This window comes from Hipposideros armiger, unplaced genomic scaffold (assembly GCF_001890085.2).
Source record: "Hipposideros armiger isolate ML-2016 unplaced genomic scaffold, ASM189008v1 scaffold_473, whole genome shotgun sequence".
Classification (NCBI taxonomy): Eukaryota; Metazoa; Chordata; class Mammalia; order Chiroptera; family Hipposideridae; genus Hipposideros; species Hipposideros armiger.
In genome coordinates this window covers 1216194-1241332 of record NW_017731823.1, presented here as the reverse complement: position 1 = coordinate 1241332, position 25139 = coordinate 1216194, and the positions used below count along the sequence as shown (strand labels likewise).

The following is a 25139-nucleotide window of genomic DNA, read 5'->3' as shown; positions in this document are numbered from 1 at the left end:
ACCATAGGTTATGGTCTTTTGAATCTTATAAAACTCATGAATTCATAAGAATGTATGAATGCAGATTTAATCAATAGATCACCAAGGCCTGCAAAATGTTTGACAGACCAAAATTGCACTCCAGGAGCAGTTCCTGCCCATTAACTGTATATTATAAGCTGCATATCAAAATGCAAGCCCATTGGCAACTGAACGTGTATTTTCAGAAATTGATTGAATGTGAATTTACCCACTAGAGCAGAAAGACTCCAAAAGAGCTATTCTAGCCTGCTTAAAGCATAGCATATTTTAAAGACTTAGCTAAGTTATATACTTTCTCTGAGGGCTATAAAAGAATTTTATACTTAGTGTAATAGGGAAAATTTTTTCCAAATATAGATAATCAGTGAGTTTACAGTGAACATCCAGAAAAGTTGGAAAATCCATCTGAAATTCTGGTCATAAATGAAGCAGACTATAAAGGGGTAGGAGCAGGTGAGCCTGTTCTTAAGTGGAGTATCATTAACTGCAAGAGGGTGACATGATGTCAGGAGAGGCAAAAGGCAAAAATGAGATACTGAATGACTTGTTTCTTAGTGGTGGTTTCCTATACACAGGGCACTCTGCACTGCAAATAAACAAGTAGGAGAAGTATGGTATAGGTTTTGTAGTCAGAACAAATGGGTTTTAATCCAGGCTCACCACTTACTAGTGTAGTAACCCTTGGCAAGTTACTTAACTCTCTAGGGCTCAGTTTTCTCATCTTCAATATGGTGAAGATGATGTAAGATTAATGTTAAAAACCAATAACATTGATATGCACCAGTAAAAAATAGAATAATTCAAAATATGATACCATCTATAATAACATTACATGGCACATGTAGGAATAAATGTAACAAAAGATGTGTAAGTTCTAGGGAAAATTGATGCTATGACTGACTATAAAGAAAACCCCAAAGAATCTCTTGATAAAGTCTTAGAAATTAAAGTAGAATTTACCAAGAGGCCAGGTAGATCAAAAAAGCAATAGCATGGCTATACATAAGCAAAAAATATCCGGTAAATGTAACTAAAAAGATGATACCACTGCTAATAGCATTACAAAAATCATGTTTGTTGAACTAAATCTAAAAAAAAAGCTAGGCAGTCTTCCTGCAGGGAAAATCATAACAACACTTAAGTGACAGACATTGTTTAAAGCACTAAATAAATGACGTGTTTGCCATAGTCACGAATAAGAAGATTTAGTATCATAAGATACCAGTTCTTGCACAAAGTGATCTTTCTACTTAACTGAGATCTGATCAAAAGCCCAATGGGATAATCTGATTCTACAATACATAAGGAAGGACAGAAGGTGAAAATTCTGAAAAAGAAATGTCAGGACAGGGACTTGCCCTCTCAGATATCAAGATTTATAATAAATTTGCACTATTTGAAGCAGTGTGGCACAGGAATATACTAAAGTCTAGAAACAGACTCACACACGGGACTATAAAATGGATTAGTAAGCCAGAGTCGTGAAAACAGGAAGAACTGTTTAAGACATGGATCTGAATAAAATGACTATTCATATGGAAAAACAAAGAACTTGTACCATTACCTTATACACTACACAGATATTAACCGCAAGCAAATCAAGTACTTAAATGTCATAAGCAGTGTTTTACAATTCTTTGTAGGATATAAGTGAATATATTTATGATATTGAGAAAGGGAAGTTGCTTAAACTAGAAATAAAAAGTATTATTATAAAGAAAAGATTGATAAATTTGACTATATTAGAATTAAATTTATATTCCCCAAAATACAACATAAATACAGAAAACAGACAAGTTACAAATTGGAAATATATATATATATATATATGTATATATATATATATATATATTTCCATATAAATACATACACATATGTATGTATTTGAAACACATATAACCAAAGATAATGAAGAAAATATAAAGAACATCTACAGATCAAGAAGAAAAGGATAATCCAATAGAAAAATGAACAAGAGACATTGGCAGGAATTTCAGAAGAGGAACTCATAGGGCCAATAAATATAAGAAGAGATATTCACCTTTTTGTCATTAGGGAAAGCAAATTAAGACTATATTACCATTAAATACTAATTCAATTGGCAGAAATTTAAAAATCTGAAAATACCAAATGTTGGAGAGGAAATGGATCTATAGGAGGTTCTTTACATTGCTGGTGGGAGTGTAACTTGTAAAGAAAATTTTAGGAAAGAATTTGGCATTGTATTGTGAGGATGAGTAATCATATACCCTAAGTATTCCATTCCTAGATTCCCATCCAAGAGAAACTTTCACTTGTACCAAAGGATATGCACAAGAATGTTCACAGCAATATTATTTATAATAGCAAAAATATTGCAACAAGCCAAGTGCCCATCTACAGGATAGCACATGACTTGTGGCATACTTACTCTATGGAATATTAAAGAGCACTCAAAACAGATTAACTATACCTACACGAAACAATACTGATGGATCCTAGCAGTATACTATTAAGTAAAATGAAAAGTAAATCCCATAAGAGGAGAGTCTAACTCCCTTTCATGAGTAGAAAAAAACAACAACACACCAAAAACTAAAAACTAAAAATACTTTGTAGTAATATATCAAACTAAATCACAAAATTTGAAGAAATGAGAAAGAAAATCCAGGCTGATGGGAGGCAGAGGGACAGGATAAAGAAGAAACACATAGATGAACATTAATTATCAAAGTTCTGGTCCTCGTGTTGAATGGCTAGTCAATAGAGGTATAAATAATAAAAAGGAAATGAATTAATATGAAAAGGATAAGAAGGTCTTTGAGCAGGAAAGTTACATGAGAACAAGGTCTATATACTTATGAACTTTCTGCACCCACAGTATCTTGGATATCCCAAAATAGTAATTTCTTTAAATTTTGACAGCTTTTTCAGAAAAAAAAATTTTAAATCTAGCTGATTTCACACTTTTTCAAACCCAGCCGTCATTTGCAATATGAAACATTGGAATAGAATCCCTGATATGAAATAAGCATTTCTTTGCCAAATTTGCCGATGAGGCGTTTAGAAGAGATTCCTTCTAATCAAGAGTCAAGAGCTCTGTCCTTTTAGTTTATTGCCATCAAGGGAAGACAATACCTTAGAGCTCTCAACTGTCTTTTTAAAATTCTCTCTCAGGGAGTACTCACAGTAATATTAGGAAGTAGCCTTTTGGAAGCCTGTGTATTGTATTTGACAACCCATGTGGGAAAATAGAGAAACTTTTAAAGTATAAGTTTAGGGGAAATGTTCTGAAGTTTTGCAGCTTCAATGAATTTGAGTTTCCTTCCTTGTTAGTGTCAAGTGATGTGAGGAAATATGGAAAATGCTGTGATCTTGCTTGAGGCTCTAAACTGCCAACTTAAAAAAGGCCCCTAAGGCTAGAAATGAAAACTGACTGAAACCTGCTGCCCCCAAACCACCACATATCAATGCTCGCATTCCTGACCTAGGACCTCAACAAACCATACAGCATAGCTGTGAAAATTTGCATTTGAAAGTATACTGAACTATGCAATATTTATCTTCATTGTTGCTGTGGTAAAATGTAAAGCTCCCCCAGGTTCACATCACCTGCTCAAAAGATGTATGACAAGGGAAACTTTCCAGGAAGATGTTGTCTGCCTCCTAGATATTTCCAAAAATATCCTTGAAGGAGGACAAAATTGTTCATTAAGACATTCTGTTTTTGTCCATGTAGAAACACAGAATGCCAAGTTCACTTCTCAATAAACAATGCAGAAAGAAAGGAAACTAGTCTTCGTAAGAGGTTCAGTCCTGATAAAATTAAATCTGTAAGATTCCCTAAATTCTGTAAAACTTAAAATTTTTATAGTGTAATGTTAAAGTGAGTCATTGGCTGAGCTAAATAATTTCTATTCTTTCTGAATCACGGAATTTTCTTTATCATTGTATTATATGTTATAAGGGAATTTTGCTTCTTTCTATAAAACAAACCATTCTTAGAAACTCTAGAAGAAGCCTACAACTATTTTTAAAGATGACATGTCTTTGAGAATGTTTTGTTCTTCACTAGGTGTTTATAATGAAAACAAAACCTTGTGTGGCTCTTATAGTGTCAATAGAGCATCTCTTTGTTTTATGTCTCATGCCTAAAGTGCCTCTTTCCACTATTATCTTGAGCTACTCCTAAAAGAAGACATTATACAAAGAGACAGTTTAGGTGGAATAAATACTGGGATTTTCATGCAGCTTGAAATGGCCATTGCTTTGTCACAAAGGGAAAGAGACTTTATCAATTAGCAGAGAAGGAAGCACCTGTGATCTTTAACTACTGGAAGTATTTATTTCTGCAAATATGCATTCATATCTTGCCTCATATTTGCCTGATTAGGATGATTCTTCCCCCGACTCAGAAATCTGGATTCAGTTAAGTTCTCTGCCCATGTATGGTACTCTGTTAAGAACTTCAGGGCCTCAAGTGGAGGAAATCGCAGAGGTTTCTAATTTCACGATGGAAGACATCAACCACAAGAAAATTAGGTAGGTAGCCACTTTGTATTACTTGACAGAATTTTTTTTAAAAATGGTGAAAGAGCAGTTTATTAGAAGAGATAGTACACTTCAAAGGAATAGAAGCAGTCTGAACAGTAGAGAATGGCTCAAGGGCCCATTATTCGAAGAGAAATTACACTCCAAAGAGTTTGGAGCGGGCCAAGCAAAAGAAGCTCAAAAAGTCCCAGAATTTTTTAATATTGCATTAAAATAGTTAAGCAACTCACCAACAGTTCCCTTGAAAGATGATGTTATGTCTGGCCCCATTTTTACCCAAAGATGCAGCCATCTTACCTGGCTTGATGGTATAGCTCATTCATTTGATTCTTCTCTTTGGCTACTGTAGGTACTCAGCTGTGTTTGAGACCGATGATCACCTGATTACCGATAGCTTCCATTTCTCTGTGTCTGATATGGACCACAACCGCCTGGACAATCAGATGTTTACCATCATGATCACTCCTGTCAGGAATCCACCACCAGTCATTGCTTTTGCTGACCTTATCACGGTAAGCAATTCTCAGATCAATAAGCAGCGAAGGCTACAGTGAGCTGGAATCTGCGGCTGTGTACATAAAGGATCTCTACCTAAATTGGCTGCCAAGGTCTTCCCCCAAACTAACGAGGCACTAGCATCAAGATATGCATGGTTTTCAATCATGAGTTTTTCAAAAAGTAAGAAAATAATTATATGCAGAAAATCAAATCATTATACCCACATTATTTAGCCAACAGATATTTATGTGCCAGACATAAATGTAGATGTGTATAGTATTTTGTATGCTCTGCTAGGTATGTATAGTAATGGGAGTAAAATTAGAAATGGAATATGTCTTTGAGGAGTTTACAATCTAATGTTTGTAGCAACTAAAACATGGGGATTTGGACACCATCTCCAAGTCACCCCTTAAATCAAGTTGATACTTATTATTGTAAACAGCATTGACAATTCCTTGGTGTGGAGGGGGAGGCGTGGAGGGCTGGATAATGTATCCTGATCATGCATTTACTCAGACCTGAGTTTAAGGGCCAGTTCTGTTACTCACTAGCTGAGTGACCTTGGACCAATCATGTCATCTTTGTTAGCCTCAGTTCCTTCATCTTTATTACTATTCCTGTTACATAGAGGATTGCTCTGATGATTAATAAAAGAACATTTAAAAACAAAAAAATAACAACAACAGAAAAAACCAGTACAGCACCAGCACATGGTAGGGATTCCATGAAAGTTAATTCACTTTCCTTGTTTTGGTCTCCACACATACCAAATGCCAGAAACGCAAGAGATTTTCTGGTCTTGTCAAGCAGCTGAAAACTGATAAAACTAAGTTATTTCTAAATGGTTCTGATATTCCACCAATTTTTCCCATTTCTACAACTTGCGGCAGTTCTTTGGACCGTCCCCATTGCCAGAGTCAGGATGACCTTCTGCTTTGTAACTTGTCAATCTTTCTACATTTAGCCAAGAGTTGTTCAGAGTAAAGAGACTTGGTCATACCCAGCAGGCTAGCAAAATAACACCAGGCTCAGGTTGCAGAGTGAGCATACCAACAGGGCCCTCAAGGAGAAAGATCAAGCAACTGCTTTTACTTATGCTGATTTATTGTCCTCCTTGACATTAAGATAGGCACTAGCTTTCAGGCATGGTGAGCACTTTTCTTTCTGCACACCTATAAATGAATGCTGTAAAGGAATAAATGGGACTTTCATTCGGGGTGGGAACACCTATAGGACAGTCACCCGCACGGTATCCCAGGGAAGACTGGGTGATGGTTCTCTACCCATGGGGCTTTTGAGTGTTGATATGGAAGGAAGGCAGCCCATCCTCTGGTGCAGCCATGCCGAGGCAGGTGATTAGAATGGGCCAGATCTGCTATATAACCAGATCCGTCATTGAAGGAAGTGCGACTTTGAAGGGAGACACAGACGTCATCGTGCCTGAGTGTCGCTTTGAAAGGAGCAGAAAGATTGCCCAGCTGCAGCAGCATGCACAGTCCTCATCTCTTCCACAGAGGATCTGCTTCCTCAAAGGAGTGAAATTGGTGCTGGAAGGTCACCTGAGGCAGCACTTTGCAATTCAGTTCTTTTTCCCATAGTTATATGCAACTGCCCAAGGCCTCTCTGCGATCTTTTCTTTCTTAGGTTGAAGAGGGAGGGAGAGCCCCACTCTCCTTTCACCATTTCTTTGCTGCTGATGACCATGACAACCTCCAGGGAGATGCCATCATTAGACTAAGTGCTCTGCCCAAGTATGGCTGCATCGAGAACACAGGAACAGGTACCAGCAGGAGCTCTGCGGTAGAATTCTTCCAGGCCTGACAAGAAGGGAGGGTGGAGGGGGGTAACTGCCTCTGGTTAAACCTGGACATGGAGAACTAAAAAGGAATGGCACCATTTCAAAGAAATGGAAGGGAGGAAGGTTTCATCTACTCAACAGAAATTTGCTGAGCGTTTTCTGTGTGCTGGGCACTTTTTAAAACATTAGGGAAATATCAGTAAACAAAACAGACAGAAATCCCTGCCTCTGTGATTCCTTAGATCCTGGTGGGGGGAGACAGATAAGAAAGCTAACAAATGAGAAACTTGTGTACAATGTTAGGAGGTAAATCAAGGAAACAAATAGAGCAGAGTAAGAGGGTTTGGAGTGCCAGCAATGGGGATGGAGGGCGTGTGGATTACACTCGGAATTGAGTGCCAAGGAAATAAAAATGTCTGTCCTTTTATTGCAGTTCTGCTGAACAACAGTCTGGGCTCCCTCTAAGTGTATGACATGAATTGAAATGTGTGCTTGCCTGTTTGTGACCCTCTCCTAGCATCCCTCCCTTCCCACCATCTGCCCTGGACCCCCTGCCCTTGGTGGTTATCACAGAGAAGGAGAAAATGTGTGATATCCATAGGGCCCCTGAGACCGAACTAACTGGCAGTTGAGACAGCTCCTGGCAGGTCACTGTGCTGCTGCCTCTGCCATGAGATTCCTGAATGCTGCACTCGCCCCTAATTGGCGCCCAGCTAGCAGCTCCCACAGAGAGGCCATTCACTGACCGAAGGTGTCTTTGGCCAGCAGGGTGCCTGAGATTTGAGCCTGGTTACAGAAACTCATTTAGCAGTGGTCATGCTTTCAAATAGAAAAGCTTGGACCTTTTCCCCATGTAGCCTCTCAGTGTGTGCAGTTGGATTTGTTTATGGCTGAATTAGATTTATCGCAACAAATGTTTACGCCAGATACAATGGATGTAAAGCTGAAGAAGACACAGCCCCTGCCTTGAGTGGGAGACAGATAGGAAGACTGAGAAGTTATAATAAATAAAATGCCAGGACAGGGAGAGGAGCAAAGCACTAAGAAAGTACACAGGACAAAACAGTTACTTGTGCCTGGGAAGGCAGGAAAAAGTCTAAGGAAGTGACATTTGATTTGGAACTTGAAGGGTCAGTGGGAGTGAGTCACTGTGGGCAGAGGGAAGAGGCATTTCTCGCAGAGCGAAGAGCATGGGCAAAGGGGGGAAATCAGGGAAGAATGGCTGCCCCAGTTTTCCCTTCTCTCCAGATGGTTTCTTATTAAGCCTCCCTAACATGGTTTCATGTTAGCCTGGAATGCATGCAGACAAGTTTTTCACTAGTCCAAAAGTCAAATTTCTGGCAAGCCTAAGCCCCCCTTAAAAATGATTCTTAAACTTTACTGTGCAGGGAGGGCTTGTGAAAACACAGTTTCCTGGGCAGCAAACCCACAGTTCCTGGGGGAGAAGGTTGGTGAGGCCCATATGTTTGCATTTCTCACCAGCACACAGATGATGCCACTGATGCTGGTCCAAGGGCCACACTTGGAGAACCACTGCTCTACATTAGTATGAACCCGGAAGTAAGGAAAAGACATTCAGGAGGACAAATAGTTGTCCCAAGGCACATCACTTAAGTACCCCACTCTTGCTCCGTGGGTGGTAAGAGCCTAGTCTGTTTTATATACATGAAGCTAGCTACCTAGATTCAGAATCCAGATGATCAGAAGAACGTCTTTTTAAAAACACTAGAAGAAGCAGCGTAAACTTCTTGCCAGCAAGACGGGAAGAAACAGAATAATTACGTTGTTAAGTATAAAATCTAACAGCATGGCATCTGTATTCATTTCGTACCAGCACACACAGGACAGGGCCCCCCTTGATTACCTCTAGGGCATCACTGTGAGCTACAGCGATGCAGCCATAGGTGTTCATAATGACAGCCTGCACACATCAAAACTATTTAATTTGCACATAGTATATTCTGTTTCAGAAGGCAAGGAAACACATTATAATAGTAATAATAATTTACATGAAAAAATAGAAAGTACAGTTTTAATAATTGGAAGGGTTGATGCTGAGAGCTTCAGTAACAGATTCACTTGTTGAATAGCTTGTTTTCCAATGACAGAAAACAAGTCATTATTCTATGTGAGTATAGTTTTAGGCATCATTTACTTTGCTTAGGCTATTTTTAACCCAAATAAAGAAGCCACATTTCTAATATTTATAGTGCCCAATGGAAAGAGAAAATAAACATTTAGAGGAATTATAGCAGTTTCTCCTGGAAAACCTAAACTGTATGTCCTAGGATTAGACCCCCTCTATTCTTCTGGTGTCAAGATATATCAAATCTGAGTGCTAAAATTTAAGAAAATTCATGTCATTAAAGAAAAAAAATATTTGTCTTGAGTTATTTCAAACATATTATAAATAAAACATTTTCATCTCTAGTCTTTCTGTTGTGAGGTAAAAAAAAAGACACTGTCTACAATTCAGGAAGTCAATTGGCCTTTTAATTTATGACCTGATCTTTGCAAAGACCCAGGGAAGAGGGAAAGAGAAAGCCTTGTTGCTTTCTTATCTTATATCTTTACTTTTCTTTGTAGATATATCTAGGGAATGTTCGAAGACACAGGGATTTCTTTTTTCTCCTCTCTTTAAGAGAAAATGTAGTAACAATTTAAAATCAATCAATTAGAGAGAGTAGGACCACGCAAGACACAAGTCACCCATTACATAGACAGTGCCTCCCCTTAACCTTTTACAGTGTTTGGGGTTGGCATGAAAGGAATAGTTAGCCAGAGCTAACTATGGAGCTCTGAATGGTACCTGAGTTCTAGTGGTCCCTGAGCATCACACTAGCCCTGGTGGACCATCCCAGGAGCTGAGCTCTGACCCATGCAGAGGTTTCCTTAAGGAACTGAGAGGTCAAATGAAGACATGCTTAAGGAGATACTTCTTAAATTAAAAAAAGTTAACCTTTTCTCATATAGAGAAAGAGCATTCCTCTTGTAGGATATACCAGGTAGAATGGTCTTGAAATTGACTAAAGCTTAAGGTAGAACCTTTGCTATTATGTCATTACTTGCCCTGGCACTTATTTTGTCCAAGATTTCTAACAAAACAACCACTGATTCTATGCTATGTAAAATAATAACATGCTGAGCTCTTTCAGGCATATTTTCTCATTGATTGCCCTTGAAATAGCAGGGTGGGTATATTAATTTATAGATGAGAAATAATGGGGAAAATGGGATTCATCCCCAAGTCTTCCAATTCCTGGTCTTGTGCTCTTTCCATATTACCATCTTCATCCTCAATGTATTTTCATCTTTTGTTGATAATGCTGTCATGTTTTCTGGTGCAGCCTAATAAGCAGGAATTGATGGATCGAGGTAAAAGTTCTCTCTCAATGTTGGCGCAGGTGATCGTTTTGGCCCTGGAACTACCAGTGACCTAGAAGCATCGTTCCCTATACAACATATCCTGGAAAACTATATTTACTACTTTCAGAGTGTTCATGAAAGCATTGAGCCGACCCATGACATTTTTAGTTTTTATGTAAGTGATGGAAACAGTCGTTCAGAAATCCACAGCATCAATATCACCATCGAGGTAAAGACTTTGGATGTTGGAAAAGTTGGGTTTAATATCTCATCATTTGATAGCTTTATGTACATTCAAAAGCAAAGAAGGTTGGATTTGACTTTCAATTTTAGAGGTCAGTGTAAAAATACAACCCTGACCTATAGGAAACATAGAAATGAAGGCTGGCTTTTGGGGATTGTCAACATGGAAATCTGCATTTCCATTTCAGGGTAAAAATCTATTTCTGTGTGAAAACAGTTTGTGAGGGTCAGACAGAGAAATCTTGCCAGTCTCATATTTAAATGAAAACTAACATGACTATTTTTTTCCTGAAATTATTGTATGTAGTTCTATGTGCATACTTGCCTTTTCTTAATTTTTTAATGTATTTATTCACTGAATTGTAACATCAAAGAAACGTATTCCTTGATGCTGTATTTATTTTCATTGGAGAACTCCATAGGCTTGCTCTACCACCCCAAGGAGAGAGAAAGATAAAAGATAAAACTCAAAATGGAATACCCTCTGCTTTGGAAAAATAAAAAACATGGTACCCTTAGCCCCATTCAGGAACAGTGATGGAGGGGGGGCTGGACAGGGGCAGGGAGACAGCTTTAAAAACCCATGCTTTCAAGTATGGGGTCCTCCCACAGATACTATGATGTCCTTAGAATTTTCTAAAACAGTTCTGATTTCAAATAATATGTCCTTTTATCCCCCAAATCTCCTTATACTTGTCTAACTACTTGTCCATATTTTTGGTCTTAAAAATACGATCACTGTACCTATGGAAAAGATCTGAGAAGATTTTCATAGAATGTCCACTCGTTTCTTTTCAAGGGGACATTTTGTTTGTGTGATTTGCTTTCCTTTCAAACTAACCATTTTGATTGGGAATTAAAAATGGTGACACATTAAATGTTATTTTGATAGTGAAAGTTGACACATATTACTCGATATGATATTACCTTCTCTAAATAATGTACTTTTTTTTTCTTAAACCAATATCTGCGTAAGGCCTAATAATTTATGCTTTAATCAGAGGAAGAATGATGAGCCTCCCAAGATGAGCCTGTGGCCCCTCCGTGTGCAGCTGAGCTCAGGAGTGGTGATAAGCAATTCTTCTTTGAGTCTGCAAGACCTGGACACTCCAGATAATGAACTGATTTTTGTATTGACAAAGGAACCTGACCACGGTAGGACACAACTGCTATATAAAGCTTCTTAATTGAAGTGCCCCATGGGTTATTAGAGTAAACACAGATTTCAGTTGGTTATTCCTCTGCCTCACCTGCATATCATCTATTTTTTGCATCAAAATATAATCAAATTCACAGCTAGCTAATATTCTTTGGGGTCACAGTTAAACCCCGGTTGCTTGAAAAGCCTGAATCCTAGGTAATTGGTATTCCTGAAATTCAATTCAGCTGTTTTCTTGCTTTCCTGTAGACCTCAGGCAAAACAGTTTTCAGGGTCTGCATGTCCTTTGCTCAGAGTAGACATTACTGCTTGATAACCCTGGGCCATCGCATGCAAGGAACAGTGTGGCAGCCTTGTTATTAATTGCAAAAGGTGTTCACTTCAGGTTACAGGTGTGCTAAATGTCTTTATGAGCTTGTTCCTTTTGCAAAAAAAGCACTTTTCCTGATTAAAGCAGAGGTAAAAGCCACCATGGGAATCTTCTACCTACTTTTCTAAGTGCCATCCCTCTGGTGTTAGCTAAAGCTCTGGAAGTTTCATCTCTCAAGGGGTGTCTTAGTCCATCGTAAGGCCCATTGGTCTTTTAAAGGTGAAAGTGTTGCTGTTGATGGAGAGTTAATAGGAGAGGCTGTTGGCATTGCATTTTAGCTTACCCTCATTCATTTTCACTTTCTTTAATGAAGCACTTTAACTGTCCAATTACAGTACACATGGCCCTTAAAAACAGAAAAATATGTCTCAGCCCAAAGATGCTTAGTATCTTTCTGAATTTAAAAGGATTCAAAACATATTCTTATCTCCCATCCCAGATGCCCTAGGAGGGAGGCAGCAAGTAAATAGTTCTATTTTTACTTTGTGAAAGGGAAAAAATAAGGTTTAGATAATGAAATGAGTTTGAATTCATCGAGAGAGATTTGGTTTCTAAGCTATTATATTACCACATCCATCTGTGCCTCCTTAAGAGATTTTTAACCAGGAAAGTAGGACTTGATCTTCTTTATTTGTAGATGAGGCCACAGGGAATTACCCTGTGCTTATATTGGGTCGTCGGGAAAATTATGACGCATTTTTGCATTGAAAAACATAGAAAAATATGTCATGACTTTCCCGACGACCCAATATATAAAATGCTAAGTTGTTGGTTATTTATGTGTCTGTGTCACCAACAGCCTCTGAGGCAATTGACTTCCTAACCAGGCTCAGAATAGTTGACAAAACCAGTCAGTGTTTTGGTGCCCTGTATATTCTACCATTGTTTCTTTGTTTTTCTTTACTTATTTCCTCAGGTCATCTACTCCAGAGGAAAAGTGCTTCTGAGCCTTTGGAGAATGGGAGGATTTTAGACCAGGGTTCATCTTTCACCTACCAGGACGTCCTGGGTGGCCTGCTCGGGTACATGCCTGGCGGTCCTCGTGTGGCAGTGGATGAGTTCCGTTTCTCCCTCACTGATGGCCTCCACGTGGACACAGGGAGGATGGAGATATACGTAGATCTGCCTACGGGTGACACCCCCTACATGGCTATTAACCGAGGCCTACAGCTCTCAGCAGGTACCAAAGGCATGAAAGAGAATGGCGGTGGATCTTTGTCAGTGTGTAGTACTTCCACGCATGTGCAGTGGGAGAATACTGAACTCTGTGTTCAGAGCTCAGGGAGACTGGCATTGGGGACAGCTGTTGTTTTAGGGATATTAACAGTTGTGAGTGAAAAATATGAATCTCTGAAATTGTTTGGACAAGATGCCTGTGTCTGTGAATTTGTTAAAAGATTGAGAAGAGTGTATAGTATTTCCAGGACCCTCAAAAACCTTAATTTATCCAAACATTCATGGGCCCAGGTTTCTTGGAACATTGCCACTGTCCAACAAACTCCACAGAAACAAACAACAAAAGACAGCTAGCAGGATTTTCAACATGCTTGTTAAAAAAAAAAGCATGGAGGAACAATTGGGAAGCCATTATGCACTAATAGAGATTATGCAAATAATTGGGAATTATTTGAAATGATGTCTGAGGGTCTAATAGTCACAATTTTGCCTATGTATAAGCAGCACTGAAAGACCTGCCACAAGTGTCATTCTTGCAGTGAGTTTGTAGTAGGAGTTAATTAGGAGCAGGCTTTTTGCCCACAGAACATCTACATCCCACTTTGTTTGTTTGTTTGTCTATCCTTAGTGTCCCATGTATTTTGCAGTAAAAAAATATATGGTATAATGGTGTATGGAAATTTGGAGATTCCAAAAGGTCTCAAGTATTAGGTCTTGGATTTAACTTTACCCTATTTACAAGCTAAGTTAGCCTATTACTGTTTCATGGATGCTGGAGGGAGATATGAGATTCCTCCGTCAGAGACAAGGTACCTTCGTTACTCATAGCACAGCAGGCGGCATCACCATCAACAAGTTTGCGTCAGTTCCCTCTACTCTCTATGCCTCATGTGGTTGGTGCAGAGGGCCCAGGGGGATGCCTTCATGTGCAGTGGGATGCCTTACAGGAGAGAAACACTGAGCTGGGGAAATCCCCCATGTTATAGAAAGCTATAAGCGAGTCTGATATGTGTCCCAAAGGAAGATGTCACCTCATCCCTGGGCTGCTCGCTAAGAATGACCTGGGTAACGAGCGGTCATGCCTTGCATTCTTGGCATTACCTGGCAAGAACATGCATGTACACTCAGGATCCATGGTAGATTGTCACTCCAAACACCAGGATGTGTTACACATGCATCACTAGGATGTACCTTACCAGAATTTATTTAATTTTAATATAAGAAAATGACTAGACTGAAAAGGAAGAGGAAAGGCCCTGAGGAGAGGTATTTGCCTGTAACCAGTATCTGGCCTGCATTCCCAATACCTGAGCAGCCTCAGAGGGCCCAGTGTTTGGGCTTCCTTGCTCCGTAACCCTCTCCATATGCTCTGGCTTCAGGAACAATGAGTTTGACTATTCAGTCTGAGATGGCAACCACATATGTGTGTGAGTTTGTATAAAGCTGTTTTTTTATGATTTGGTGATCCTCCAGAAAGAAAATACATTAGATCCAAGATCCATTATAGGTCTAGAAGTGATTCACATCACAGAACCAGGAGTTAATCCGTAGAACTAGGTACTGACTGTTAGATTGCAGGAGTAGAGCCAGCATAGGAAAAAGAGTTAAATTGGATCAGAAGAGACAAAGGGCTCGGATGTAACCTCAAGGGATGATTAGCAAATTGCAAAGTTAGGACTGTTTCACTTGGGGAAATTAACATTTATTCAGCTGGAAACAGAAGGGCAAGCACCTGATACTTACTTACACCCAGAGAATGTGTGATAATTTACTACCCAGTCTCCTAAAATCATTTGACGTCCTTTTCAAAGGCAAGACGGGGAATTACCTATTCTCTCCCATTCTCTTCTAGGGTCTGTAGCACGCATCACACAACAGCACCTGAAAGTGACAGATACTGACTCAGATGACCGTCAGGTGATGTACATCATGAAGGAAGATCCTGGTGCAGGGCGCCTGCATATGGCAAAGCATGGCGACCGGGAGCGCATCTCCGTTAAGGGCCCCATTCGAAGTTTCACCCAGGCTGACATTCGCCAAGGTCAGCCAGTCCCCTTCTGCCTCCCCAGACTTTCATGGACTCCACCCACAGTGGGACAACGGGCGTTTAATGCCTGGTAACCTATGGCAGTAAACCGTGCACACTTTGTTTTCAGTAAGAGCTGAATTGTAGCTTAGTCTATGCTTTCTTGTCTCCTGAATGTTTTTTGTTTTTTAACTATTCTTCGGGGCTACAACGTGTTCGTCCTTTGACGTAGCATTGATGACATTTGGGGCTATTATGGAGGGGGGAAAAATCATTGATTTGCTGTGATACTAAAAAGTGTATGTGAGAAAGGAAAAAGAAGTGAATTGGGTGGATTAAGGTGAAAATTATGCCTGCCTTAGGTGAACAATTTATATCTCTTTTCAGCTCCCCCAAGAGCACAAGTTAATGAACTAAGCAAAATGGAAGGGCATAAATCGGAGCTGCCTGGGGGAGATAACATAGCTCATCCCTTCTCCAGGAAATGCTGATGTCATGTAAAAGCATAAATGTTAAATGCTATGTAGTTACTGTACAGTGCTTTCAGGGGTCAAGAAGGGAAAAAAAGTTACATATTGGGGGAAGAAAGTAATCCAACATCATGTGATGATGTGCAATTCCATTGAGAGGTGGGAGTGTGCCCCCAAGGAGCAGAAATCAGTCCATGCACTAACAATTAAAATTGTAGCAGCCAAATCCTCATTGGACCTGTCTGTACTTTAATGAAGGGGTGGAATAGGCAAAAGGATAGTAATTCATTAATTATTCCTTGCCCCAGTGTGTCTTTTAAAAAATGAGACCAGGCACCTCTTCCCTGGTTATATTTATGTTGCTAGGGTACTTGGAAGTAATGTGGGTTCACAAAAATGTAATACATTGCACTCCCCACTTTGGGTTCTTTTGACTTCTATGTAGAGTTTATTTATCTTGTTTGTTTATTCATTGGTTTGTTATATCATATGCTGTCCCAAAAATGATTTAAGGCTGTGATGGGAATTGGAAGTGACGCATTCTGGGAGAATGTGGGTGGCAGCGCTGCATCCTCTGTTCTATGACATGGATATATAACAGGGTCACCCCGATGATGTGGGTGTGGTCAGTGCACATGTTCCACATGGGCCATTTTGCTGATCTGGTTATTCATGAGACTTCTTCAGAGTCTTTCACAAAAGCTGAGCCTCAACCATAAGCAATGCTACTGGGGGGTGATTTTATTATGAGGTGTCTTTATGAGGAAGCTCATAGTGAGAAAGAGAAGAAGGAAATGAAAACTTGAGATGAAAATGTCAAAAGCATTATCAAAGTGAGGAAGGTGTTAAATGATTCATTGATATGACTACCAATCAAATTCCCACCTCCCACTTCAGAAATAAGGACAGAAAGCATTAATAGCAAATCCTGACCTTTTTTGTTCTCTTTCCAGGCCACGTAGAATACAGCCACAGAAAAGGGGAATCTGGCGGGAGCTTTGCTTTCAGATTTGATGTGGTTGATGGAGAAGGCAACAAATTGGTTGGCCAGTCATTTTCCATCAGTGTTTCAGGTAAGGCGTCATCAAGTTTCTAAAAACACGTCAGCAGGGGTGGCAGGGTGGCTCAGTTGGTTAGAGCACATGCTCTGAACAAGGTTGCTGGTTCAGTTCCCGCATGGGATGGTGGGCTATGCCCTCTGAAACTAGAGTGAAAATGGCAACTGGACTTGGAGCTGAGCTGCGCCCTCCACAACTAGATTGAAGGACAACAACTTGACTTGGAGCCGCTGGGTCCTGGAAAAACAGACTGTTCCCCTATAAAATTTCAAAAATAAAAAATAAATAAAATAAAAACACTCAGCAGTTCTGTGGTTATACAGTCTACACAGTGATGACCGTGAGGCTGTCTTTCCTTACCTGGCTGATATGGAACTCTGGGATCACATCCCCTCTGCTCTGTGAAGCTCTGGCTCTTTGAGGCACTCTCTGAGGTTCATGCCTAAGAACTATTCTTACCTCACCTCTGGGCACAGGCCCAAGGAGGCCAAAACAGTCCCATTTCAAATCATTATTTCTGCTATTTTTCAGAAGACAAATCCCCACCAGTCATCACTACCAATAAGGGGCTGGTCTTGGATGAAAACTCTGTGAAGAAAATCACCACCCTACAGCTCTCTGCCACGGACCAGGAGAGTGAGCCTGCAAGACTTACCTACAGCATCACCAGACAGCCCCACCTGGGCCACCTAGAACATGCAGCGTCACCGGGTAAGCCTGTTCCTGCTTCGTCAAACCAAAAGCTCAGCTTTAGTAAGTGTCTGGGGCAGCCAAAGTGTGTGGACACATACACCTAGAGTCTGCCTTTATCAGGATTTTTTTTCTGCGTCACTAATTTTGACCATTCTATACAGCCTTGCATTATCCTTAGCACACATAGATGCTCAGTAATTACTTTCTGAAAGTTGATTTAAAACATTGCAATTTTATATAAGCAATTTTGTCTCCATAACTAGATTGTCAATTCTTTTAGGGCAAACACTGCACCCTGTTCTTCTTTTAAACTCTTTGAGCACCTGGCATGGTATGATGCATTGTGTTTAAAAATCTAACTCAGCAAAGAGCAAGTGAACATACTGTATGTATTGAACAATATTCTAGTTTAGCTGCTGCTGGGGAAAGAAGAAAAAGACAAAAATAAAATACAGCTCTCACCTTTCAGAGTTTTCTGCTGTGTGAGATAAGGAACCTCAACAGATAACCATAACTCAGGGAAGGATATGGAAGGAAGGAAGTGTTTTTTAATTAAATTTATTGGGATAATTAGTTAATAGCATTATATGTTTCAGGTGCCCAATTCTATAATGCACCATCTGCATATTGCATTGTGTGCTCACCACAAAAGGGCATTGCCAGGGTGCACAGGGAGCAAGGGGGTGAGGGGAGGCCTCCCTAATAATAAGAGGACATCTGAGCAGAGATCTGAAGAAAGTGAGGGAGCCCACCAAGCTGAGAGATAAGGAAAGAGCATTCCAGACAGGGAGCAGCGAGTGTAAACACCCTGAGGGATCAGGGATCAGGCAGGCACATCACGTTCCAAATGCGGGAATACCAGTGTGCCTGCGGCAGAGTGAATGAGGGAGAGGGTGGTGGGAGGTGAGCCTCCAGAGGTACAGGGTGATGGGGAGGAGATGAGGTAGCCAGACCATGTCAGGGCCCACTGTGAGGCTGGAGGAGGGAGTGTTGAGTGCATATGGTGGGAGGGCATGGAGAAGGATGGACAGATTGGCCAAAATCCCTAATGCAAATTAAAGCAGGTGGCCTAACCTTTTGTCCCCAACTTCCTGGGGGAAGTATGCAGATTAGCACTCTGAAGACCTTGGCTGCATGAGGTATTTGATAACTAATTCATGAGCTAATTTCTTCTGCCAGAATTCTGTCAGGTTGCTGATTGTATCTCCCCAAAGATGAAAGGGCAGACTCTTTGGCTGTTGTGGGGGGCAGCTGCATGCTCACTGTGCAAGGCTTGAACAGGCTCTGAGCTTCATGCGAGGCATGCTAGGGCCTACCTGCTGGTAGGTCTCAGCCTTCCTCTTCCCTGACCCCAGGCTGTGTTTCGACCTGTGTGAGGCTGCTCCGAATTCACCTTTTCTGTGTTTCCAGTCTCAGCCTTCACAGGGCTTAAATTCTGTCTGCCAAGAACAAGTCAGTGCTGCTTAGGGAGCAACCCACTGGTGATCACACTTCTCCCTTCCCTTGGGAAAGCGCCCTCCCCACATAGGGGACCGGCTTTCTCTATCTGGAAGGCTACCTTCCCCTGCCCTTTTCTACCAGGCTTGACTTCCTAATCTACATTGTCTCCCGCCCCCACCAGTTTTTCTCAGTCTGCTGTTTCTAGCAACTCTAAGTAGACAAGACATGAGGATCCAGTCCCACCCTGTTATTCTTGGAAGCTCTTCCCCATGGCTAATAGGGCAGAGCTTCCCTTGGCCCTCCCTCACTACCAACCCTACACAGAGTCCTTTCTATAGCATTTCATCAGCGTTCTCTCCTTCCCTTTCTCCCCTAAGTGAGAATATTCTCCTGCATTTGATTCTTTGTAAAAGTGAAAGGTCTCGCTGTAGAGGAAGTCCATGTTGATGACCTCTCATCCTCTCAAGGCAGCTGGCTACAGCTTAGAGAAGACCAGCAGCATCTTACCACATTTGTCTCAATGGGCAAGGACGTCTCTCCCAGAAGCTGGGGTGGGGCTGGAGTCTGGGCTTTCTACGAAGAGCAGAGCAACTTCTGCCATGCAGGCACGGCACTATTTTGGGACTGGATGCCTCTTGTAATGATCGCTTGCCACCAGTGCTTACACACCTCCTCTTGATGGTTCACTATGAAGTGGAGTTATTCTCATGCTCTCTTTGTTGGTCAGCCGATTGTAATTGATTGTTCTCTTTAGATAGACAGGAAAAGCATGAAGCTCTTCTTTTCTTTCCCTGAGGAGGTGTAGGGAGCCATCTGTGCAGCCGACAGACAGACGCGAACCTCCTCCCACCGAGGAGAGTAACGTGAAAGTCTACTCCCATATGTGCTCATTTCAAGGCTGAGGGGCCACACCCTCCCATCAGAGACCCGAAAGACTTGGGAAACCAGTGTAAGAAATTAAATTATTAGGACAGGAGCTAAGCTGCTGGAATAAAGAGACTCCAAAATACAGTGCCTGCAACAAGAACTTTTATTTTCACTCAGAAAAATCCGGAGGCAGGTGGCCCAGGTGGCTGAGGTGGCTCAGTACTCCTCAGCACAAGGCTCCCCTTTCTGGTCCAACAACTACTGTGATTATTGTCATTCCCCAGCTAGCAGTAAGGGAGACAGTCCAGGGGAACCCACATTCGTTTCTGTTTTTAGGGGTATTACTGGGAGAGCACACATCCTAGTGGCAAGAACATAACCACACAGAGCTGTGAGGCAGCTAGGAAATGTAGACCCTAACTGGGGATCCAGTTGCTTAGCTAATAGTCAGGAGTTACAGTTTTAAAGTAGGGGAGGAGTAATGTTGGAATATAGCAATCTCCAGCACAGCACTGTCTCTCCCCTTCATCAGACTTTTATTGAGCCACAACTGCAGGAGAAAAGTGATGTTGTAGAAGTGGTAGACGTGTAAACAAATATGTGCAAATGTATTTTAGTAGCTGTGACAACATGACAGAGGACAGTGAGTTCCACCTAAGAGAGGGGTGGGGTGAGTCAGCAAAGGCTTCCCAAAGATGATGCTTGAGTAAAAGTATTCTTTGGTTTTCTCTTTGTCTCAGTATTGTGACACTAGCAAAAATAGAATGCACCCAGTGCCTTAGTTTGGGTTCTCCCTGAGAGCAGAGATGCATTAGCCTGTTAGGGCTGCTGTAATGAGGCACCACGGATTGCGCAGCTTAAACAGAAATGTCTTGTCTCATAGGTCTGGGGGCTGTAAGTCTGAGATCATGGTATTGGCAGGGTTGGTTCTTTCTGAGGCAAGGATCTCTTTCCATGGCTTGTAGGTGGCCATATTCCTGTTCACATGGTGTTCTCCCTGTGTGTATAGCTGTGTCGCAATTTCCCTTTTTATATGGACAATCATCATATTGGATTAGGGCTTACCCTAAAGACCTCATCTTAATGAACTACATCTGCAATGATCCTGTTTCCAAATAATGTCACATTGTGAGATACTGAGGGTTAAGACTTCAACATATGAATGGGGAGAGACAGGGGGGGGGGGCATCCAATTTGGCCCATAACAGGAGGCATTGAAGAAAATCTAAAGCAGAAAAGCTGAGAGTCTCCCAGCATGAGCTGGAGGTGAGGACACAGATGGAAGCACAGAGTCACCCACGGCCACGCTGGAAGCAGGAGGACCTGAGGCAGTCCCCTCACTTCCTCTTAGGACAACAGTTTCTTCAAAGATGCTTTATCCCCGCTCCATTTCCCTGACCTGGACTGAACTTTCTCAAACATGTTGGCCTTCCAGGAAAATTGGAAAAACTGACAGGGTTAATGTGGGTCTCCAGCATACTACCTGATACATAGTTTAGCCAGCAGGTTGGTGACTGCAAGCACCTTGGATGGGATTAAAAGCCTTTAAGGTATTTTCAAACTGTAACCACCTGCTGTGACAGCCAGTAGGGACAAAATGTTGTTAAAAAAAAAAAACACCCTCCGGCTGGCCCAGTGGCGAGTTGGTTAAGAACTGGATTGGGACACCAGAGGGCCCGATTCGGATCCCACATATGAGGGCCAGTGACACTGCCCTCCTTAGCTAAGATGCTGAACAACAGCTCAACCTGGAGCTGGGCTGCTGTGAGTCACCAGCAATGGCGTAGGCTGCAGCCCCTGTGGCAGTGGGTTGCCATGGGCTACCGTGTGTAGCCAGCAGCCAGCGTGAGCAGCCAGCAGCCACAGTGAGCTGCCGTCCAGAAGCCAGTGACTGATGTGCCTAGCCCGGGAAGAGCGCAATGATGGTGCCAACTTGGGCCAGTGAAGCAACGTCCTCCACAACTAGACTGAAGAACAAAATGACAGCAACTTGTCTGTTCCCCTTCCCCCAATTCCCCAGCACTGTTCCCATCCCCCAATTCCCCAATAAAAATCTTTAAAAAACAAACAAACAAACAAACAAAAACACCCTCTTGCTGGCAAGTGAGTATCTGAAGCATTCCAATGCCCAATTAGCAAAGGCTCAAACTGAAGGGAAAAAATATATAGAGATTGAAAATCGTCCTCATAGGGCTTCTTAGATATCGATTATAGTGGATAAATTAAATTCATTCACCAAATACGTTTTGAGTACCTACTGTGTGCCAGGCACTATTCTGGGTTCATGTTAGTGAAGAAACCACAAAAATACTTGTCGTCTTGAAGCTTGCATTCTAGATTCAGCCTGTTACTCACTAGGCCTTAATTATGGATATTGCTTAAATGATAAGTATTCCATCAAAATCAGTATTTCAGACAAGGAAGAGGTTATAACCCATAAAGTATTGTATAAGAAACAATTCAATTCACCAGTATTACAATGTGATATTTCAGTGGTAGATCTGTGAGTGGTTTTTGTGATTCTTTAGTACTTTTCTGTGTACTTTACATTTTCTCTAATAGGCATGTATTGCTTTTATATTGAAAAAAATTAAAGGATAAGGGTGATGCTCAAGAGGCCTCTCATCTAGACTGAAGGGGCTAGATGAGTTTTACAAAAAGTACTCCTAGCAGGCATAAACTTTGGGGTTAGACAACCTTGAGTTCCAATCCCAGCTCTGTCCTCGTATTAGCTGCGTGACCTTGGATAGGTAACATTGCTTTTCTATTTGTATTACAGTGTCATAATCTATAAAAATGGAGGTGCTATGCCAACCTTAACTTCCCAGAGTTGTTAAAAGATAAAATCTAATACACATAAAAGCAAACCTGAAACCATGTTCTGCACGTGGTAGATATTCAGTGTTTTCTAGAATGACTTGGGAGAGGCCCACTAAGAGCAAGCCTAGAGCTATCATGCACTGCTGGTAGGAACAGAAAGTGATGCTACCACTTCAGAAAATAGTTTGTCAGTTTTTAAAAAGTTAAGCATACACCTAACATGTATTCCAGCCATTTCACTCTTAGAGATTTATCCAAGAAGAATGAAAACTTAAGCTCATACAAAGACTTGTGCACATAGCATCTTTATTTGTAGTAGCCTCCAACTGCAAAAATCTGAATGTCCATCAACAATTGAATAGATAAACTATGATGTATCCACACAATGGAATGCTACGCAGCAATAAAAAGAAATGAAATATTAACACATGCTACAATATGGATGCATTGTAAAATAATTATGCTAAGTGAAAGAAACCAAGCATAAAACAGTACATACTATCTGATTCTATGTATAAAAAAATTAGGGAAAATACCAACTAATCTATAATGACAGAAACAATTCATTGACTCTTTTGGGATAGGGTAGGGGATGGGAAAGGGTAGGATAGAAAGATTACAAAGTGTCAGCTGGAAAATTTTGGGGTGATGAATATTTTGATTGAGGTGATGGTTTCATGGATGTGCCAAAGCTTATGAAATTGTACACTTTAAATATGTGCAACTTATTATATGTCAGTTTCTTCTCAATAAAATTGTTTTTAGAAAATCAATCCCAGCGCTTCCTTCCCAAGAGGAAGGAAAAAAATCTATCACCTTTCTCAGTCAGTCTTAGACTCTCATAAAGAGAACAGAGAATTAGGTAACCAGTGGATTGTGAGAATTCAGACAAGTATTTCCCCATGTGCTATGAGGATGGAGTCACAGCAGGGTAAGAGGTTTAAATTTCTCAGTGCAGCCAGTCTGAAGTTATTAAGTTTTTAAAGAATGGTATGGATTTCCATCCAGAGCCACAGGAAAAAAGCTATAAGACAGGGGCTACATTTTTATCCTGTCAAGAGCTGATGTAGCACGCACAGAAATATAAAATGCCTCATCAAAAAATTAATGCCCCAATATCAGTAGGCTATTGTATTTGGGTGACAAATTTTAGATGATAAAGAGAGACACAAATGTAAACCATGTAGGTCAATTTTTTTTTTTAAGCTAAAGCAGTGATACTAGTATCACAGCCAAAGTAGAATCTCTTTGGGATTTTTTTACAGAGAAGCTGAACTTGTTTTGCCAGGATTAACAATGACAAATAATAAATCCCAAGCAGCAGCAAATGAATTTCAGGACCAGACTAAGAGATTAGATTAAATGGTTAGTATCCCAATACCCATATCAGAAAGAAGACATTTGTGCTGAGCAACTAAAAAATATGATTCTGTTTCAGTCTTGGCTGGTACCAGAGGATAAGTCCCAGAGCCCTAAGATGGAAGCCAGAATTCTGTGTTAAATGTTGTCGGTCATCTGAAAACATGATGTTATTCACTTGTGGGATACTTTGGCGTTATTTAAAATCACTTTAATTTTTTTTTTTTTTACTTTTAAAACAACTGAAAAAATTTAACATGTTTTCTATCGTGTTGTTAAAAAATACTGGTTTCTAGTCCTTTTAGAGTTGATATAGAATGATTGCCCAAAGCCATGCAATAAGTTTTGTTACTGCCAACCAGGCTAAAGTAGCATATGAGATGCTAAAATCATAGACCTTGAAAGGGACCTTTTAAGAGAGAGAGCTGAAAGGGACCTTGAAGAATATCCAGTGAAATTATAAAGGCTGGGGATAGCTCACCAATCACAGAAACAAGGCTATTTTTAGCAAAGTCCTATGAGTCCAGTGTTCAAAAGTTATATCATATTAAAAATTACACAATATTAAAAATTGGGGCAGGTTTTCAGAAAGGACTATGAGGCTATGGGGGAATGTAAAACTTGAGAGAGAGGAATTTGGAGAATAAAGCAATGGCTCTACCTTTTACAGATTTGACCTGCATACATAAACCTCAATAGAAAGGAGAGTAACATTTATTGAGTACCTGCTGTTGGTTTGGAACATAGTGGAAGCCTAGATAATTAAGTTAACATGTGCTCCCACAGAACATATGCCATTGTAGAAAAAAAAATGCACAAACAACTCTTAACACAAAGTTTTAGGGAGGAGCACATAAATGCTAGGAGAAAAATACGAAGGACTCTACCTGGTGAGAGTACCACGTTTCCCTGGCCTTAGAAGTATGGCTAGCATTTCAACAGCCATTCTCTGTGTCTTTCCTCCCCCTTTGCTAGGTATCCAGATTAGTTCCTTTACTCAAGCTGACCTGACTTCACGAAACATTCAGTATGTCCACTCCAGTGAGTCTGAGGAACATTCAGATGCCTTCAGCTTTACGCTGTCGGATGGAGTCAATGAGGTAGGTGAGGAGCTCAAGCCCCTCCTTGGATGGGTGTTGACTCAGAGCAGCCTTCTTCGAATGGAGTGTGCAGAGTGACTGGTGCTACGGGAGCTTCATGTTCCTCTGCTCTCAGTCAAGGAGAGAGGCAGCTTCTGACAGC

At 40.8% G+C, this 25139-nt stretch overlaps 1 protein-coding gene across 1 annotated transcript in view; it reads left to right on the top strand.

Moving 5' to 3' along the window:
* The first annotated feature begins 4025 nt into the window (after window positions 1–4025).
* Window positions 4026–25139, top strand: part of LOC109395491 (extracellular matrix protein FRAS1) — a 79566-nt gene continuing 58452 nt past the window's right edge. The window contains exons 1-10 of the mRNA XM_019666537.1: window positions 4026–4542; window positions 4901–5063; window positions 6697–6832; window positions 10255–10445; window positions 11461–11614; window positions 12905–13168; window positions 15017–15205; window positions 16614–16733; window positions 17250–17429; window positions 24873–24997. Of these exons, the coding sequence (XP_019522082.1) occupies window positions 4445–4542; window positions 4901–5063; window positions 6697–6832; window positions 10255–10445; window positions 11461–11614; window positions 12905–13168; window positions 15017–15205; window positions 16614–16733; window positions 17250–17429; window positions 24873–24997 (1620 nt within the window). The 5' untranslated portion in view covers window positions 4026–4444. The remainder of the gene's footprint in view (window positions 4543–4900; window positions 5064–6696; window positions 6833–10254; window positions 10446–11460; window positions 11615–12904; window positions 13169–15016; window positions 15206–16613; window positions 16734–17249; window positions 17430–24872; window positions 24998–25139) is intronic.